This window comes from Rhincodon typus, chromosome 4, assembly GCF_021869965.1.
Source record: "Rhincodon typus isolate 14 chromosome 4, sRhiTyp1.1, whole genome shotgun sequence".
Classification (NCBI taxonomy): Eukaryota; Metazoa; Chordata; class Chondrichthyes; order Orectolobiformes; family Rhincodontidae; genus Rhincodon; species Rhincodon typus.
In genome coordinates this window covers 26,240,848-26,262,023 of record NC_063335.1, presented here as the reverse complement: position 1 = coordinate 26,262,023, position 21,176 = coordinate 26,240,848, and the positions used below count along the sequence as shown (strand labels likewise).

General features: G+C 43.5%; 1 protein-coding gene across 1 annotated transcript in view; it reads right to left on the bottom strand.

Moving 5' to 3' along the window:
* The window catches only part of eya1 (EYA transcriptional coactivator and phosphatase 1), a 198,080-nt gene that overhangs the window by 101,795 nt on the left and 75,109 nt on the right, over nt 1-21,176 (bottom strand). The window contains exon 7 of the mRNA XM_048595676.1: nt 909-991. Within this exon, the coding sequence (XP_048451633.1) occupies nt 909-991 (83 nt within the window). The remainder of the gene's footprint in view (nt 1-908; nt 992-21,176) is intronic.

The following is a 21,176-nucleotide window of genomic DNA, read 5'->3' as shown; positions in this document are numbered from 1 at the left end:
GAAATGTGATCATGACAGCAGGGCTAGGACAGGAAATGTGATCATGAAAGGAGGGCGAGGACAGAAATGTGATCATGAAAGCAGGGCTAGGACAGGAAATGTGATCATGACAGCAGGGCTACGACAGGAAATGTGAGCATGACAGCAGGGCTAGGACAGAAATGTGATCATGACAGCAGGATAGGATAGAAATGGCAAGAGACTGGAAGGTGAGAACTGAGTACTCTAAATGCATTAGGGTTTGTTCTAGTGCTGCTCCTGACCACACCAATTGAAATGCAAACCTACTATTGCTGGGCCTTTTCTCCACTATTGCCTGTGGAAGTAACCAGAGAGTACATTCTCTGATTTTCAATCTTTTGTAGAATAATAATCTGGGGTTCTTTGTTCATGATGGGATTCTAAATGGCGCACTGGAAGTGGTCCACCATCAGAACCCTGGCAGGAAGTTTGCTGGCAGGTCAAATAGGCTGCTTTCAAAGTGGTTGTAGTTCCTGTTACTGTATTATAGTTCCATTTGTAACAATTAAAATCAATCCTGATGAAGGGTGTAAACCCGAAACGTCGACTTTCCTGCTCCTCTGATGCTGCCTGGCCTGCTGTGTTCCTCCAGCTCCACACTGTGTTGTCTCTGGCTCCTGCATCTGCAGCTCTTGCTATCTCCAAGTACTGAGAATCAATCCTTTTAGATTTTTGCTCCTGATCAACTTAATTTTAATATTTAATTATAATATTCCCATAAAACAATGAGGAATTAATAAAATATTACTGTTTGATCTATAATGTTGGTAGCATTGCTGGATTTATTTCATTATTTATTCCTTCCAGCTATGTAGATATAATTTAGCATTGCATGAATGTAATAATGTTTACACAAAAATATCATGAAAAGTATGAAGGTGCAACACCTGATGTGAATTATTGAAGCCTGTGGAGTTTGTCAGCGAGTTGCTTCCTGTGTAAATTCCTGATGCTGATGTGAAGCATCCCCCTGAAAAAGAAAATTTTTGTCAGACTTTTATATTCTTCCAGAGAATCTCATCCTTGCATCTTGGGTAAACAAATGAGTAAGATATACCGCAGGTCAGAACATAAAATGCCACAGTGCATAATGATTGGCTGGTTTATTTCCCAGTTACCATTTCTGGATTCTCACACCCATTAACTCATTCACAGGATGTGAGCATCCCCCACAAACTCAGCATTTCTCAAATGGTTTGCTCGGTCATTTCAGAGGATACTACAGAGTCAGATACACTGCTGTGAGTCTGGATTCCCATTCAGAGCCAAACAATTACATACAGCAGTTTTCGAAAAGCTATTAATGAATCATATGGGGTTTGAAAACAATTCTGTAATGGCAAGGGCTCCGTTACTGATATCGGCTGTTTATTCGAGATTTCCATGCCTACTCCCTGCCCCTCCCCCCACAGCTGCCTTAATAGGATTTAAACTTAATTTCCAGCTGACCAGCCCAGTAACATAACCACAACACTACCACACCCACTGATATCACCTGATATGATGGTGCCTTGAGAAGAAGTATTCAAAGATTGAAAAAAAACATGATTACATGATTGTTTCCATTTTGGAAAGGAATCTAAGATTTTTTTTCTGAAGATTCTAAGCTCATTTTGGAATCAGATAATTCCACAAGCTCAAGATTTTACTTTAGAGCTTCATGATGCTCGTCAGGGTTCAGAGGAAGTTAATGTCCCCGAACTGAGTGGCTGAAAGCTAAACCAGGTCTAATCTTTACCCCAGATCTGCCTCCATGATGAATCAATTAAGTGTCACTCTGTATATCTCTGTACGTATAGCAGAGGGGCTACCTTAAATGCAAGTACACAACTATATACAGTGTACATATACAACTCATCCCTCTTTGGATACAGGCCTGGAATGCCAAAAGAATCCACAACTAGTTTCAACAATTATTTCTCCTTACGAAGCCCCACGATTTATTTCCTTAGCAATGTTCCCAGAAGGCAGGGAGAGCCATCAATATTTAAACTTAGATAACAAGGTGTAGAGCTGGATGAACACAGCAGGCCAAGCAGCATCAGAGGAGCAGGAAGGCTGACGTTTCGGGCCTAGACCCTTCTTCAGAATTGAAAGGCATTAAAAATACTTTTGATCCCTGCAATGATTCTATAGCATTCTCTGAGTCTGTACAACGCTGTTGCATCTGTTTGGATGATGCCACTTTCCACCAGGCTGCCTCCAACCCGGCCAGCTTTTATCCTCAACCGAGGACTCCCCTCTCTCTCTCTCTCTGAGGTTGACAGAGCCTTCAACTGTGTCCAACCCATCTCCTGCAATTCTACACTCACCTCTTCTCCTCCCTCCCAAAACCAAGATGGGGTTTCCTTATCCTCATGTATCTACCCACCAGTCTCAACATTCAAAGGATGTCATTTCTACCACTCTAGCAGGTGGGCCATCCTTCTCTCCATGGTCAGTATTCTGCAGGGACTGTTCCCTCCCTGACACCCTCGTTCACTTGTCCCTCACTCTTAACACTTTCTCATGCTCCTGTAGCACCTTCTCATGTAATCACAGAAGGTATAACACTTGCCCATTCACCTCACTGTCCGAGGACTTAAACACACCTTCCAGCTTCCAGCTAGTCTACTGCATTAGCTGCTCACAACATGGTTTCCCTTACATCGGCAGGACCAAATGCAGACTGGGAGACCTTTTCATTGAACACCTCCACACTGTCCATAGGAATGACCCTGACCTCCCAGTTACTCACCATTTCAATTAGCCACCTTGTTCTCATGCTAACAATTCTGACCTGGGCCTGCTGCAATGTTCCAACAAAACACAATGCAAGCTTGAGAAACAACATCTCACTTTCCACATTGACACTCTCCAGTCTCGCAGTTTCAACATCAAATTCAATAATTTCAGAAACTGACTGATTTATGTCTGCCCTCCATTTTTCTTAGATCTCTTCCCTTCTTCGTTGATGTATCTTGTTTCCTTTGCACTTAGTAGCAAGGACACATCCTCTCCCTTTCACACCTTAATTTACAGCTTTTTATACAACTCTTTTCTTCTTTCTCCACTATTCACAGTCCCCTTGTCTTTTGCACAGGGCCTCGACACCATCTGTTCCCCTCCCTCCTCCTCTGCCTCTGTCAAAAGTAAACAAAACTATTTTCCAAAAAACTTTCAGTTCTGAAGATATCATACTAAACTTGAAACATAAGCTTTGTTTCTGTCTCCAAAGATGCTGCCAAACTTGCTGAGTTTCTCCAGCATTGCCTGTGTTTTCCTCAGTGGTGCTGCAGCGGTTTGATACAACTGAGTAGCTTGCTCGGCCAAATGAGGGCAGTTAAGAACTAATATACTGCTGGAGTCACATATAGTCCAGCTAAGATAAAGATGGCAAGTTTCGTCCCCTGAAGGACATCAGTGAACCTGATTGTGCTTTTGTTTTGCAATAACCCATTGGTTTTATGATCATTATTAGAGTCATAGAATCCTACAGCACGGAGACAGGCCCTTCGGCCCAAACTGGACCATGCCAATTAAAATGTCCATCCATGCTAACCCCATTTCTCTGCACTTGGCCCATATCTTTCTAAACCTTTCTTATCCATGTATTCGTCCAAATGCCTTTTAAATGTTGTTAATGTACCCACCTCAACCACTTCCGCTGGCAACTCATTCCATATGCGTACCGCCCGCTGTGTGAAAAAGTTGCCCCTCAGGTTCCCATGTATTCTTTCCCCTCTTACCGTCAACTGGTCTAGTCCTTGATTTTCCAACCCTGGGAAAAAGTCAGAGCGCATTCACCCTATCCATGCCTCTCATGACCTTATACACTTCTATAAAATCCCCCCTCAGTCTCCTACGCTCCAAAGAAAAAAATCCTAGCTTGTCCAACCTCTCCCTATAAGTCTGTCCCTTGAGTCCTGGCAACATCCTTGTAAATTTCTTCTGCTTCTTTCAAATTTAATAATATCCTCCCTATAGCAAGGTGACCAAAACTGAACACAATACTCCAAGTGCGGTCTCACCAACGTCATGTACAACTGCATTATAACTTCCTAACTTCTAGACTCATTACCCTGGCTGATGAAGGCCAGGGTGCCGAAAGCTTTCTTCACTGCCCTGTCTACCTGTGACTCCACTTTCAGAGAACGGTGCACCTGAACTCCAAGGTCCCTCTGTTCCACTACACTCCTTAAGGCCCTACCATTGACCATGAAACTCCTATCTTGATTTGACTTTCCAAAATGCAACACCTCACATTAATCTACATTAAACTCAATTTGCCATTTCTCAGCCCACTTCCCCAGCTGATCAAGATCCTGCTGCAATTTCTGATAATCTTTTTCACTGTCCACGATACCGCCTATTTTAGTGTCATCCGCAAACTTACTAATCATGCCTTGTACATTCTCATCCAAATCATTGGTGTAGATAACAAACAGCAATGGGTCCAGCACTGGCCCCTGAGGCAGACCACTAGGTACAGGCCTCCAGTCTGACAAGCATCCATCCACTGCTACTCTCTGCTTCCTACCATTAAGCCAACTGTGTATTCAATTTGCCAGCTCTCCCTGGATTCCATGTGATCTAACCTTCCAGAGCAGCCTACCTTGTGGAACCTTATCAAAGGCCTTCCTGAAATCCATACAGACTATGTCTACCACCCTGCCCTCTTCAACCTTCCTGGTCACTTCATCAAAGAACTCTAATAAATTTGTGAGACATGATCTCCCATGCACAAAGCCACGCTGATACTCCTAATCAAACCCTGTCTTTCCAAATGCATGTATATCGTATTCCTCAGAATCTTCTCAAGTAACTTACCTACCACAGATGGTAAGCTGACTTGTCTATAATTCCTAGGCTTTTCTTTGCAGCCCTTCTTGAATAAGGGCACAACATTCGCTACCCTCCAGTCTTCTGGGATTTCATCCGTGGCTAATGGTGCTGCAGATATATCAGCCAGGATCCCTGCAATTTCTTCTCTAGCCTCTTGTAAGGTCCTTGGATATATCTGATCAGGACCAGGAGATTTATCCACCTTCATATATTCTAATACTTCCAACACCTCCTCTACTGTGATACAGACTGTCCCCAAGATATCGCCACTAACTTCCCCAAGTTCCCAAGTCTTCAAGTCTTTCTCCGTGGTAAATACACAGAGGACCTCATCCATCTCCTGCAGTTTCACACATACATGTCCCCTTTGGTCCTTGAAGGTCCTATACTCTCTCTAGTTAATCTTTTTCCTTTAATACACTGGAAGAATCTCTTTGGGTTCACCCTAATTTTCTCAGCCAAACCTATCTCATGCCCCCTTTTCACCCTCCTGATTCCCTCCTTCAGTAAACTCCTATATACCTCCAGGGATTCCCTTGATCCCAGCTGCCTGTTCCTGAGCCATGCCTCCTTCCTTCTCTTTTTCTGGTCAAAGCTTTAATACCTCTTGTCATCCAGGGTTCCTTACTCCTGCCAACCTTGCCCTTTACCCTCACAGGAATATATAGACCTTGAACTCTAGCTATCACACTTTTAAAGGCCTCCCACTTGCCAGCGGTCCCTTTGCCCACAAACAAACTACTCCAATCAACCTCTGCAAGCTCCTGTCTAATTCTATCCAAATTCACCTTGCCCCAGTTTAGAACTTGAACCTGTGGACCAGTTTTGTCCTTCTTCCATAACTATTTTAAAACTAATAGAACTATGGTCGCTGGTCCCAAGTGCTCCCTCACTGTCACCTCAGTCACCTGTCCTGTCCTATTTCCCAACAGTAGGTCGGGTTTTGCCCCTTCCCGAGTAGGATCCTCGATATACTGCTTGAGAAAACTTTCCTGAACACATTTAACAAATTCCACCCTGTCTAAGTCCTTAACACTATGGCAGTCCCAGTCTATGTTAGGAAAATTAAAATCCTCCACTATGACAACCCTATGGCTCCTGCAAGTCCCCTCAGTCTCCCTGCATATTTGTTCCTCTAATTCCCGTTGACTATTTGGGGGCCTATAATGCAGCCCCAATAACGTCATAATTCCCTTCTTATTTCTTAGCTCCACCCACAAAGCCTCACTGGGTAAGTCATTTCATCTCTGACTACTGCAGTGATACTCCCCTTAATCAAAAATGCAACTCCCCCTCCCCTCTTTCCTCACCTCTGTCCCGCATAAAGCACCTGTGCCCTGGCACATTAAGCTGCCAGTCTTGGCCCTCCCTTAGCTATGTTTCTGTAATGGCCATAATATCCCAGTCCCCTGTACCTATCTACGCCCTGAGTTCACCAGCCTTACCTGTCAGCCCTCTTGCATTGAAATTGATGCAATTAATCCAACAGGCATTCCTTTCTCCCTGTCCTGTTCCAGCCTGACCTGTCTCTTCAACTCGCTATTTCTGATTACCACCAGATATTGTTCCCCCTCCAGTTCAGGTGCAACCCATCCCTCTTGAACAGGTCACCTCTGCCCCAGAAAAGATCCCAATGATCCAGGAATCTGAATCCCTGCCTGCTGCACCAATTCTTTAGCTATGCATTCATTTGCCATATCCTTCTGTTCCTAACCTCACTAGCATGTGGCATTACTACCATCGCGTTGCTGGTTGTTAACTTGTTATCTAGTCCTCTATAATCACTCTGCAGGACCTCATCCCTATTTCTACCTTTGTCATTTGTGGAACCGTGCACGATGACTTCTGGCTGCTCAACCTCCCCTCTGAGAACTTTCTGCAGCCGATCCAAGACATCTTGGACCCTGGCACCCAGGAAGCAGCACATCATCCTGAATTCCCGTCTGCGGCCACAGAATCTCCCATTCGTCACCCTAACTATTTAGTCTCCTATCACTAAGGTCCTGTTTACAGTTATTGCTTATTGTACATTTACAGTCGGTTACTGTAAAATATATCAATGCAGATATTCATTAGAATAGCAAAATTCTTGGCCAAAATCTGACTGTGGTAGATCCCAGACGTGCACCAATATTCTTGAAATGGTCTCATATAGGGGCTCCTGGGAAGAAGAGGGGTTCTGAGTCACAAGTAATATTCATCAACAGGAATTGTTCCCACTTTGTCAGTGTTCAACTGGACTGTCCCTTTATTTTCCTTTATTCTCTGGCGGCTCCCCACTCCAAGCTTCCAAAATCCATGAATGGATCCTTGGGAATGAGGGAGTGCCCTTGAAGAAATGGGCATTCACCTGTCAGCAAGAATCCCAGGCACCAGAACAGACACAATACAACCAATGTCACTTCATCACCACGACATAGAAACTAGGACCAGGAGTAAGCCATTTGGCCCTTCAAGCCTGCAATGCCATTCAATATGATAATGGATGATCATCCAACTCAGCCCCCTGTTCTGCTTTCTCCCCATTCCCTTTGATCCTGTTAGTCCTAAGAACTGCATCAACTTCCTTCTTGATGTTTTGGCCTCAACCACTTTCTGCGGCAGGGAATTCCTCAGGTTCACCGCTCTCTAGGTGAAGACATTTCTCCTCATCTCAGTTGTACTACATATCCTTAAACTGTGACTCCTGATTCTGAACTTCCCAGTCATTGGGAACTTCCTTCCTGCATTCAGTAGGCCATTGGCTACGTGTGTGCTATAACTTTGCATTGTTTGGCTTTCTGAGCACTGTATTAACTTTAAGGCACACATCCGAGATGGCTGTTTTGTCCCATCATTAACAAAAGACAACAGTTATGAGTTGCTGAAGGAGAACAAAGGTGCCTTATCGGTGAGGGATAAGCCCCTGGGCAGGGGTGCTTCTGATACCTGAGCAGTCACGGTTCTGCCATGCAGTGCACCCTCAGCACAGCGTGAACTGTTGTGGTGAGTTGTTGCTCTGTCCAGAATACTGTCCTCCCGATCTTGAGGACGATGAGGCCCTAAAAGGAAACAGCAAAGTAGGAAGAGGAAGTAGAGCAGGAGGAACACTGAGGTACTCTGGCACCTGAGGGGATAACCAAGCTTTCCTAGTGGTGTAATCTTCATCAAGGTACCGGGAAAGTGAGGGCCCATCTATTCAACAAACCTACCAACTGGAATCCCCTGGATCACGAATGAAGTGCATCAGATGTGAGTGATTCTTAGAGGTACCTGTGTGAGTACATCCACCGAACACACAGTTCAGTACATCTGAACTCTATTATCCCCGATGATCAATGGACATCAGCCCAGAGGCTTTAGTGTTGAGTCACCTTTGATCTCCTTCATTAAGTGATACCTTCTTTTTTGATCCACCATCTATAAAAGGTGTCTCTGATATGTGCCTTAAGGCTTCACTACCAACATAGTGCTCATAAAGTGAAACAATGCTCTAATCACAAACTTAAGATATCCCAGTGAGCCACTCAGTGCTCTGCCTGATGTGCTAACCTTCACGCTCAGCCCCTTCTACACGGTGTGTCCTTTGTGATTTCCAAGGAGGGGGAGGTAGCTGGAACACTTCTCCCAGCTTGGCACTGAGACATGACTACAATTGTCCTCGTTGAGGAAGTGCTGACGGGGACCTCTTCAGAGACTGCTACCCTTCAATCATCATTGAGGCTGCTGTTGACATTGGGCCTCACTGGGCAGAGATCCCACTCTCCGAGGGATCAAACAGCCTGAGGGTGATGAAGATGGCCCGTGACTAGTGCCAGTAACAACGCCCCCCACTGGCCCCATCACTGGTGATTGATCTGGATAGCTGGTGGAGGATATGAACTGGGGCACAACTGGGATTCCCTAAAAATATCTTTGCCCCTCCAGTGCCACTGAACTGGTCCACGCCTCATGCTGTGGCACGTTTCTTGTGTGCGTCTGTATGAAGTTTCTGTCTGAGTGTTGTGGCCTTGCTCTTTAGGGAGATGCTCAAACATTTGTAGCCCTGAGCTAATGTGGCATATGTAAGCTGGATTGACAGCTCCACATTGTCAGCTCATGACTCCACGCTACTTTCAGGAACTTTAACATGTGGCCGCACATCTAACGTGGCTAGTGCAGGGAGAGTCTCCCTTCCCGAGAGCCTGCATCTGAGCCCAGCTGTGTCTGTCCGAGAGAATACACCCTTAGCCCCGCCTGCCTTGGGCACTGCCTCCTACATGCTCGAGATGTGCTCTTCACCCAGTGACACCTTAGTGGGAGATGGTATTGAGGTGGTGATGGCCTGAACACAGAGGAAACACAATGAAACTATCATAAGTGCTAAACTTGGAAAGCAAAACCCTCTCCAGTCCTTAAGCCTCCAAACGTATCTTGATTGCTTGGCACGCTGTCAACTGGAGAGCAGAGCAATGGACTCTCATAACAAGCTTTCTGCGCCCTGTCATCACCACCCCAATTTCACTAAGGCCACCTTCGTTCTGCTCTGAACACATGGGAAAATCTAAACAAAAATCTATCTTCATTGCTTGATCCTTCATGGCCAACAGGATTTCAAAGTATGGCAGCTCTCTGCCTATTTATGTGCTTTCATGGGCATTATGAGGTGCTACTTCTGCAAGGACAAGAGAGAGCCAATGGTAACCACTTCAATTCATTTGAAGCTGCATGTTTCAGCAATGGCAAGTCTCCAGCAGCACTAAAGCTCAGAGTCACTCTGAGAGATCAGGAAGTGATCTGGGCAGATGTCCTCTCTGCATCCTGTGGTTCCTCAGCCAGTGTGTTTGCTGGAGGGCGAATACCCAGAGATTTCCCCTAAGAGCTGGAGTTTGCATGCAGCTTGTCACAGCCTACGTGCTCATTTCTCATGCTGGATCAAGGGTTGACTTAAGATACTTCTGTTGCTAACTATGGCTGAAATTTTGATGTGGGCCTGATGGATCTGAATGGACGGTCCTGGTCCTCACCCTCCAGTAAAAAGGACCTCCCTTCTCTTCCCCACGTTCTCCAGATGAATTTGAGGTTGCTGTTCAAAACCATGATGGATGTCCTCACTCCAGCTTCTAGGCCTGTAACTTTCTGAATAACGATGAAAAACTGATGCCGCTTAAAGCTCACTGACAATCTCCCCTGGCCTGTTTCAGCTAGGCTGCCATGAGGAGTTCAAATTAGACCAGCACTTCTCTGCTCTGGCTATCTCTTCAGCTAACTGGCCGTTAAATCGATCACCAATTAAGGTGTTGGCCCATGAAAATCATGGCTCAGTTCTGCTCCCCATGGGGTGGGTTCGGGAGCTGGGAACAGTTCCAAACTCTCTCTCTTTCTCCCAGTGCAAAAATTGAGTTCATTATCTCTCTGGGGTGTAATATTGGAGGGTAGTTGGCACTTGAAGAATTAGGAACAGCATTAGTCACAAATCAAGCTTAAAAAAAAGGAAAATTTTTTTTAAAAATATTAAAATTCTGTTTTTTGCTTAAGCAGTAAAATTAGTGAAAACTGAATAGGCTAAAGTTTCCAGTTTCCAAAATTGAAGTGCAGCAAGAATTTTTCTTTTACCTAATTCAGCTAAAAAGCTCTGCATTCATAAAAAAAATGGTGCACATGTATTTATAATCCAAATGGCCAGTGAAAAAGAATCTCAAGAGAAACTTTAGATGTCCCATAATTTCAAAGCTCTTCGATATTACCAGCTTTTGTCAAAAAAAAACAGGAGATTAATTTACAACAGTCAGTAGAAAAAGTAATTACACCTCAGTTCGGGGAAGCAAAATGAGCGTGGCCCTTTCATCCTGTGGTCATCAGCTCATGGGGAGGTCTTACAGACCGTAACAAACGTAAACCAGGTTTGATACAAGACACTGTGTGGCCTAACCAGTCCTGCTGGCTTTGACATGCCAATTTAATAAGGTAAGATGGGTGAAAATTACAAGAGTAGTTTAATAATAAAGGTTTCATCAACTCTCATACTTTAAAGTGTAAGCCAATACTCTTCCTGTGTAATTTAGCAACCATTGTGTAGTTTCGTCTCCGAAGCTAAAGTCCCGTGCCACTCTGTAACACTCAGACGTCTCTGTAGAACAAATTAGCTAGATAGGCACTTCCAAATACGATAAAAGCTTAAACCTATAGGTCAGAGGGCAAGTCAAGAGAGAGCAAAAGCTCACATAAAAGCTAGGAACATCAGCTGCATTTGAAGACTGAAGACCTGCTGGGACTAGTTTGCAGCTCCCATGTGTCAAGCATTTTTTCCTAATTCCCATTTTTCTGGGCAAGTAGCAAGCCTCCTTTGTGGCTTTCTGACAGGAGTCTATTTGCTTTGGTTGATCGGCTCCTTTGCCATGGGCTACGTCTATCATCAGTATACAATATATGTGGCAGGAGTTAGAAGGCCTCTCTAGGGAAATGCCTATGAAGTCCAGATGGGCTCTGTAAAATCAAGAATTTCAAACTGATTTATTCTGTACCAATTACCAGTTTATACTTTAATGTAGGTGATGGCAAACAAGCTTGTACATCTGTAATGAGCATTTTACATGCATCAGACTTAATGACACAATTCGTAAAGTTTGTAATTACAACATGAGGTGTACAAAATTTACATTTATATTCATAGACCAAGCTTCCACAACAAGATTAAAATAAGTGACATGTTAATATGCATTAAACTACTGTGTAATCATTTTCTCATCCTCAAAGTTATACATAATTATTCAGACTGTGGGTGCTATCCAATTAGTGAAACTGCCAGCATGAACCAAGATATTTAAGTGCTGATCAGAGATAGGAGGGATATTCTTGTCCTGCTGAAATGCATTTTTTAAAGAGAGTAATGAGACAATTGGATAACTATAGAAGTTTAAGCAACTTGGAACATTTAAATCTTCCTACCAAACAAGACAATGTAAATGTGTGAGGAGAGGGCAGTAAGGAACATAAAAAGTAGTAACTTTTTAACGTATTAAACAAAGGAAATTTTGTACGACAAGGCTAACATCTAGTAGGTGCTACAGCCAGCCAGATTGGCTTATACAGGCACGCAAACATACAAATGAGGAGTCACAGTAAACCATTTGACTCCTGCCATTTGATAAGATCATGGCTGATCTGGCCGTAGCATTTACTTCCCTGTGTGTCTTTTACATCCTTTGACTCTCTTGTCAGCGGAAAATCTATTTATCTTCTGCCTTGGAAATATTCAATGAACATTCTCCACTGCTCTCTGGGCGAGAGAATTCCACTTGCCAACAACCTTCTGAGAAAAATAAAGTCGTCTCATCTCAGTCTTAGATGGGTGACCACTTGTTTTTAAGCTATTCCTTCTAGTTTCTCTAACGTGGGGATAAATCCTTTCAGTACAGACAGGGGAAGTCCGTTGTAATGTGGATCAATGTAACACAAGTTTACTGAAAGCTTGGAGGTCTTATGGCTCCCAAATTTATCTGCAACCTCCTTTCTCCTCCTGATTATAGCAGTCAGACAGTATTTAGCCCTCTGTGGTCAAAAATAATTATACTCACAAGCTATAGTGGCTGCACCTAAAGCACAGTACAGCTGTAATCAACATGACAGTGAGAATGATTCTGAGTTTAAAATCTTGCAGTTGTTCCATGGAACATGACTGCTCCCAGACTTGGCTTTGATCTTCTTCAAGATCAGCCTCCAGGAGGAGATTACACAGTGTGGAGCTGGAGGAACACAGCAAGCCAGGCAGAATCACACTGTGTTATCGCTGACTCCAGCATCTGGAGTTCTTGCTATTTCTGAGCCTCCAGGAGGAGATGGCTGGCCATGTGCCTCCACTGAGATGCAAAAGGTTTCTATTTAACCCAAAGTCAATTCCATGCACACAAAAAAAGGCTAATCTAACCAGTGGAACGACAAAGGTACTCTATAATCTGACAAAGTGAATGGCAAACCATGGAAAACAAAAGATAAACAAACAATCTGCAATGATTACAGCACGGGGGTGTGGGGAATTCAGAATAACAAAACAGTTCAGTTGTAACACTGGTTACATCTTGGACCCTGACATCTATGTTGTAATCATTTTATCTCTACAGATGAAAGCGCTATCATTTGCAAGTATATTTTTCCCATACATAATTCTTATTGCATTTGTTCTTATAATAGTGGATCATCAATTGTATTAAGAAGTTAAAATAAATTCTGTAAATTGCTGACTTCTGTTGTTTCAGAATCTGCGTGTGGGAAAACCCAAAAAAGTACTATTTGGTAAGCAGAATGCAATGCTGAATTCAGACTAAATACAAAAGGAAAGGTCACAAACGTTCCAAAATAATCTGCTGCTACATTGAATTATGGTGCTTCTAATGGACAGTACAGAAGGAAGCCATTCAGTCTAATGTGACCGTGCCAGCTCTTTGACTGAACTGTTCGTTGCCCATAAAGTTGCAAATTTAAATTTGAACACAAAGCTCTGAAAAGAGCAGTGGAATGCTTATCTGTTCATGCAGATTAACCGTGAAGATTCAGGACTATAAGGTTTCATCTACAGTCTCTCCCCAATTAAATAATATTCTGCTTTCCTTCTCTTCCTACCAAAGTACACTTTTTGCTGCCTCAGGAGGGCGTCTAACATCATGGTTACAATCACCTCCAACCTTTTCGATGAGGGTTAAACACATGTACCAACAGATTCAAGAACAGATTCTTCCTTGCTGTTATTAGATTTCTGAATGGACCTCTTAAATTTCAAATCTGATGGTGATCTTGCTTTTTGTGCACCTTCTTTGCAGCCATATCTTTGTATTCGTCGCTCTGTTCAATCACCCTGTGATCTTCGTATGGTATGATCTGCCTGTACTGCATGGAAAACAAACCTTTTCACTGTACTGAGGTACATGTGATAACAATAAATCAAATCAAATCAAAACAGATAGGTTATTGGGCCAAGGAGTGGCAGATGGAGTTTAATTTAGATAAATGTGAGGTGCTGCATTTTGGAAAGGCAAATCAGGGCAGGACTTAGACACTTAAGGGTAAGGCCCTGGGGAGTGTTGCTGAACAAAGAAACCTTGGAGTGCAGGTTCATAGTTCTTTGAAAGTGGAGTTGCAGGTAGTCAGGATAGTGAAGAATGGGTTTGGTATGTTTGCTTTTATTGGTCAGTGTGCACGGCTGTACAGGACATTGGTTAGGCCACTATTGGAATACTGCATTGAATTCTGGCCTCCCTGTTATCTGAAGGATGCTGTGAAACTTGAAAGGGTTCAAAAAAGATTTACAAGGATGTTGCCAGGGTTGGAGAGTTTGAGCTACAGGGACAAGGCTGAATAGGTTGGGGCAATTTTCCCTGGAGCGTCGGAGACTGAGGGGTAACCTTATAGAGGTTTATAAAATCACGAAAAGTATGGATAGGGTGAGTAGCCAAGGTCTTTTCCTCAGGGTAGGGGAGTCCAAAACTAGAGGGCATGGGTTTAAGGTGAGAGGGGAAAGATTTAAAAGCGACCTAAGGGGCAACTTTTTCACACACAGCGTGGAGCGTGTATGGAATGAGTTGCTAGAGGAAGTGGTGGAGGCTGGTTCAATTACACCATTTAAAAGGCATCTAGATGGGTATATGAATAGGAGGGGTTTAGACGGATAGGGGCCAAACAGTGGCAAATGGGACTAGTAATTTAGGATATCTGGTTGACATGCACAAGTTGGAACTGAAGGGTCTGTTTCCATGCTGTACAGCTCAATGACTCTAAATCAAAAGTGGACAAGTTCACATTTTTCCATGGTATACTCCATCTGCATAATCCTATTGGAGCAAGACTGACAGATTTTTGCCAAGAATTGTGTCTTTTAAAAGCAATGTGCAGCTCTTTTAACATTCTTCTTATTGCTGTAAAATAAGGGGAGGTAACGGCCTAGTGGTATTATCGCAGGACTGTTAATCCAGAGACCCAGATAATGTTCTGGATTCGAAGACCAACACAACAGATGGTGGAATTTGAATGAAGTAAAATACATTTGGAATTAAGAATCTAGTGATGACCATGAATCCATTGCCGAAAAACCCATCTGGTTCACTACTGTCCTTTAGGGAAGAAAGCTGTCATCCTTATATGGTCTGGCCTACATGTGACTCCAGCCCACGGTAATGTGTTTGACTTTCAACTGCCCTCTGGGCAATTAGAGATGGACAATAAATGCTGTCTAAAAGTGACGTCCTCATCCCGTGAATGATTAAAGTAAAATAAATGCACTTTCAGACTCATAAGGCAGATGATCAACATATCAAAGAAGCAGCAGTGTAGCTCCACATGTTGGCAGCAAGAAAAGAAAATCAATATTTTCAAACAGCTAACAAGTTGTCAGAATATATTTACATAATGACTCTCTGTGATTAAAGACAATGAGAGCATATGTGATTAGGAAAGTTGGAAAGTTGTCATTTGTTGCGAAGTAATACTGAATGTAAAAGTGCAATGTTTTGTTACAGCTGTGCAGAGCACTGGTCTGAGTATATCTGGAGAAATGGAGAAACTCTGCTTTAACCGGCACCTTTTCGAACTGGCACTCTTAATAAACCGGCAAAAAATGATATACCCGTACCTCAAATAGTGCAAAATCTGTGATATCCGAGTAGTCAATTGATGGTGCGAGTGAGAAGGCTCTCATGGAGTCGTACAGCACGGAAACAGATCCTTCGGTCCAACTAGACTATGCCGACCATAATCCCAAACTAAACTAGCTCCACCTTCCTGCTCCTGGCCCATATCCCTCCAAACATTTCTTATTCATATAATTATCTAAATGTCTTCTAAACATTGCAACTATGAACTAGTCTTGGCGTAAAAATATTGCCCCTCATGTATTCTTTTAAATCTTTCTTCTCTCATCTTAAAACTATGCCCCTTAGTTTTGAAATCCCCATCCTAGGGAAAAAGACACTTGCTAATCTATACCCCTCATGATTTTATAAACCTCTATACAGTCACCTCTCAACCTCCTCTATGCTCCAGTGAAAGAAGTCCCAGTCTATCCAGCCTCTTTTTATAACTCATACCTTCCATTCCTGGGAACATCCTGGTAAATCTTCTGCTGTTAAGTTTTATTTAGGGCAAAGCCGCATTATTATTTAAGTAACTTATGCTTTATAACAGTCAGGTATATAACGCCTATCTTATGAGTCTATTACTTAGTGTGTGCCTTTACATTGATTATGTGGACCCCTTGATCAACCAAAATATTTAATCAATTGGCAAATGTCTGGTCTCATAGGTGTTGGTTAATAAAAAAAATTGCTGTAAATGCATTAGGAGCAGTTCAGAGAAAGTTCACTCAACTGATGTCTGGGAAGCTGGATGTCTGGGTGGGTCAGAGGCAGGGTGGTCATTGTGATTATCACTGGAGGCAGGTTTGGATTCTATCCATTGGAGTTTGGAAGAATAAGAAACAATCTTATGCAGACTTCAAAGATCTTGACAGGACTGGATAAGGTGGACACTGAAAAGATGTTTTCTCTATTGGAAGAGGCTAGGACTAGGGAACACAGTTTGAAAATAAAGGGCTTACCACTTAAGATGGAGACGTGGAGATTTTCTTTCACCAAGAGAGTTATGGATGTTTGGAACTCTCTTCACTAGAGAGTAGGAAGGATGATGTCATTGGATATCTTTCACACAGAGGTTGATAATAGGCAGAAATGTGAAATTGAGACCACCTACTAGACCAGGTATAATCTTACTGAATGGTGGAGGAGGTGCAAGACATGAACTGGCCTACTCCTGAGTGACATGTATCTGGATCTTTCCAGGTTCATGTTTGCATAGGGGCCCAGAGGCCCTCAAAGCAAATCTTCTGAATCAAATGGGAGCACATTGTCTACAGAGTAATCTGGCAACATCACTGCATAAGATCAAATGCCTCAAGAAGATGGTCAAGGTCAGCAAATGCATTTTTAAACGACATCTCCCACCATTGCACCATCATTGGGCTGAAGGTCCTGTTTCTATGCTGTACGACTCTATGAGATCAACCTTTTATGCTGCTCAATGCACCTCCATCACTCAAATCGTAGTAACAGTCAGGGCTCATGCCAAACACCCAAATACTTCATCCCACGTGGCACTCTCACACACATTCCAATGCTGCCAATCGGACATCCAGCTCCCACTCACTCTACATAGTTTTGATTATTCAACTGCGACAGCATTACAGAACCAGGGATGTTCTGCCCCTCTCTAGTTGGATGAAGTGGCCCTGGAGTAGAACAGAGCAGAACTTGTGGGGCACAAGGAGATGTGCATCTCATTAGCCCTAAGGAGGGCATGCTTCTCTGTATCACAAACCCACTGCAAGTGAAGCCATACAACAGAGCTGAATTTTTCAGCTGTTGTTGCCTGTGCTCCTTTAGTGTTCCTGTATCCTAGCCCTTTTTAAAGTCTTACTCCAAGGGTCCATTAGAATCTCTGCTCTAAGTGCTCTTTTAGACCCACTGGGCTAGAAATTGGCTAATAATGATCTGAAAGAAGATGAAGTTGTTCCTTTGGGATCAAAAGGACACAGTCAACTTTGCTGGGAATGCTGGCATCAGGTCCCTGAGAAATTGGGGGTCAAAGTGGGATGTAAACATGAAGACACATAAACGTTGGCTGTCATCCCAACCTACACACCATTTCCAAAAGGCGCTTCAAAACAGACGTGATTTAACAATTAGACATTGTTCCCATTGTCTCCTTGAGTCCTGCTCAGCAAATTTATTGTTTCCCTTAAGAGTTCCTGGAGAACTCCCCATTCATTCTCAACAGGAGACTTTGGCAAATTCTTTACTGAGCTGGTCGCAGGGAGGTGGTCAGCCAGAAAACTGGGGGTGGGATCCACTGTGTGGCTTCAATTCTGCAGCGAGTCTCCGATGCCAAAGGTCAATCCTTTGCCTTGGGGCCCAACCTGTTCAATCACTGACTCTTCCAAGGACAGACAACTGGCCACTGACAACCCACAGCAGGAAGCAATTCCACTACGGGAACAAGGGGTTAACAAGAGGGGGGGGGGCACGCAAGCTGCAAGGCTGATGTGGGCTGTTGTTAACAGGGGAAGGTCAGATGCCTCAGTGTTGTAGGGGCATGACAGAGTAGGTGAGAATGGTGGGAAGCATGATTGGCAGGTTTAGAAGCCTCGTGAGGACTGCCTTTGGAGGGGGTCACTGGATTCACCAGGCAGACACCTGAATCTGAGACAATAAGGTGTAGAGCTGGATGAACACAGCAGGCCAAGCACCATCAGAGGAGCAGGAAGGCTGACGTTTCGGGCCTAGACCCTTCCTGAATCCATCAAGTTGTTAGTCCATTGCTCAGCAAATCCAGCTGACAGCAGCAAAAAGCTGAATTATGAAAAGGCGTGTGGGTAATTTAATTAATCGTTTCAGATACATGACATTACATCTTTGCAGCAGATGAGACTTGAACCTGCTCTTCCTGGCCTAGAGGTAGGGACACTACCACAAAAGCCCCCTCATGAGGCTTGGAGCCTTGGGTCAGGCTGATCACCAACCCGACTTCCTACCTCAGTTAAAATTGGGAATAAGAAGGTTAAAGGCAACTTGCATCGAGAGACAAACTCTCGATACATTAACTCCTCAGCAGCCCCAAATCTGTTCGGATCAAACACAGAGCCCTCTTTTTCCATCATACAGATAACATTTCTGCCCCATCTACCCACAAACAGCTTCAAAGCCATACAATAATAGAGGGAAAGTAAAATTATTCAGAATTTGTTGAAAAGGAGGTACAAAAATGAGAATGAAAGTCAAAAGGAAACAAAGGTGAGAGTGAGACAGGTGCGGGAGGAGAGATGGGCAAAAATGAGGGAGGTGAGGAACATGTGGAATAAAGGAAGTGAAGTGAAGTGAAGGAAGTAATAAAACAGAACATATAAATACGGAGACAAAAAATATCAGACCTGGTCGTTAATCATGCCCCATTCAGGCGTTATGTAACTTCTATTCACTATCACCAACACTGCTCTCTCCTGACTGCATGCAGTTACGCAATCTTCTAAAACAGATAACTTTTACCAATTTCTATATTTAATGCTTGCCATTCCTGGAGCTTTGCCATCTTTTGAACGCTTATAACAAATTTGTACTCACTGCAGATGTCAGTAATCTATTCCAGAGGTGTCTGCCCTTGAGCATAGCAGCAATGTTTCGGTGGGACTCACAGTGTAGTATTTAAGTGCTGACTACAGGCAAGTCAGAGACATGTCATGATGATGTAGTGAGGCTGGTGCATGTCCAATGCCGGCCTCCACGGGCAGGGGATGCAAGTGATGCTGCCCATGGAGTGTACCCTGGGATATCGGCATCTGTTGGCCAAGCTGGATAGCCCAGAGAAGCAAGAACCAAGTCTCAGCTCCCAGGCACCCATTATCTAAGATTCTGTATCGACATACCTTTGTACCCAAGATGGCACCGGAAGTGGCAACCTGTAAACTTTTCACTGTCCTCATATGAGTACATGTGACAATAACTCAATTCAATTCAACTTTCCCCATTGGGAAGTGTTGCCAAGTAGTTTCATTCCAATGCCAGCGAAAATATCAAACTGCATTTACATGAGGTTGACTCTCAATGCGGTTGACTCTTAACTGCCCTCTGGGCAATTAGGGATGGGCAATAAATGCTGCCTGGCTAGCAACGCCCTCATCCTGTGAATGAATTTAAACAAAGGTGAAACTAGGTTGGAGTGTGATGTTAAGCTGTGTGAGTAGGCCTTTTGCCATTGAGATTCCTCTTTCACTGTTTAAACCTTGGGTGGAAAATCAAATTCATCTTCTCAAAATTGAGAAGATCATTTCTCCATTTTTGCCATTGTTTAAAATCAATTTCTTCGCCACAGCCCACATCGCTCAGGGTCAGGGAACATTCCACCCAGAGTCCTGGAATGTTTTTAAGGCAGGACTAGAAAGATTCTTGATAAGTAAGGGGGGCTAAAGGTTATCAGGGATAGGCAGAAGCATTGCATAATTGTATGAGCACTGACCATATTGAATGTTGGAGCAAGTATGACAGACTTGTGGCCTACTCCTAATTTGTATGTTGTTCTTGTAAAATTAGGAAGTGTCATGTTAGGGAATGTGGTTAACTAAATTCACTAAACAAACAACCAAAGCAAATGCAAATGCTAGAAATCAGAAACTAAAACAGAAATTGTTGGAAAAACTCAGCAGGTCGGTCAGCATCTGTGCACAGAAATCAGAGTTAATGTTTTGGGTCCAGTGACCCTTCCCCAGAACTGATGGTAGCTGGGAAACAGTTGGTTTTTATGTCGAAGCTAGGGTGGGAGGAGGGGGTAAGGAGTAAACAATAGGTGGGGACAGAACGCAAAGAGACAGAAGAACAGTTGGACAAACAAAGGAGTGGATAATGGGCAGCCTGGGAGAATGAATAGCTACTAATGGGGACTATCAGTGGCTAACAATGGGTGGTGTGTAATAGCAAACTATGTGATAACCAGGTCTGGTGTGTGGGGTTTGGGTTAAGGACATGGGAGAAGATGCCTCAAGCCCAAAAATTGTTGAACTTGACATGGAATCCTGAAGGCTGTAGAGTTCCCAAGTGGAAAATGAAGTGCTGTTCTTCTAGCTTGTGCTGAGCTTCGCTGGAGCATTAGGTAGAAGATTAACGTATAGAACCTTGAAAGAATAATTTCTGGTTTACTCCCAATGCCAAACTCAAATGAGGGAAGGACCAAAAGGTTAAAGGAGATAAATTAATGGCTGAAGAGCTGGTGTATTATTCAGGGATTCAAGTTTTTGGACAGTTGGACTGTCTTTTGGGATGGAAAAGACCTGTTCAAAAAGGTTGGGTCTAACCTAAACTGGAAAGGGATCAATTTCTTAGCAGGGCAATTTGCTCATTCCATTAAGGGAGACTTTATACAGATAGAGAGGGAGTGTGGAGGAATTCTAAGCAGCAGTGTGAACAGAAGGATTGATGGGGAAGCTTCTGAATGTGAGAAGAGCATGTCAATTAGAAAAGAAAGACAAGAGACATTCAGAGTATGTAGTAACTCTGAAGAACAAAATTGATTTATTTCAATGCAAAGGGTCATACAGGTAAGGCTGATGAACTCAGGGCATGTTTAAGAACATGGGATTGGGACATCATAGCTATTACAGAAATGTGGCTGAGAGATGGACAAGACTGGCAGCTCAATGTTCCGGGTTTTAGATACCATGGGAAGGATAGAAAAGCAGGCAAGGAAGGGAGGGAGATAGTAGGAACTGCAGATGCTGGAGAATCCGAGACAACAAGGTGCAGGGCTGGATGAACACAGCAGGCCAAGCAGCATCATAGGAGCAG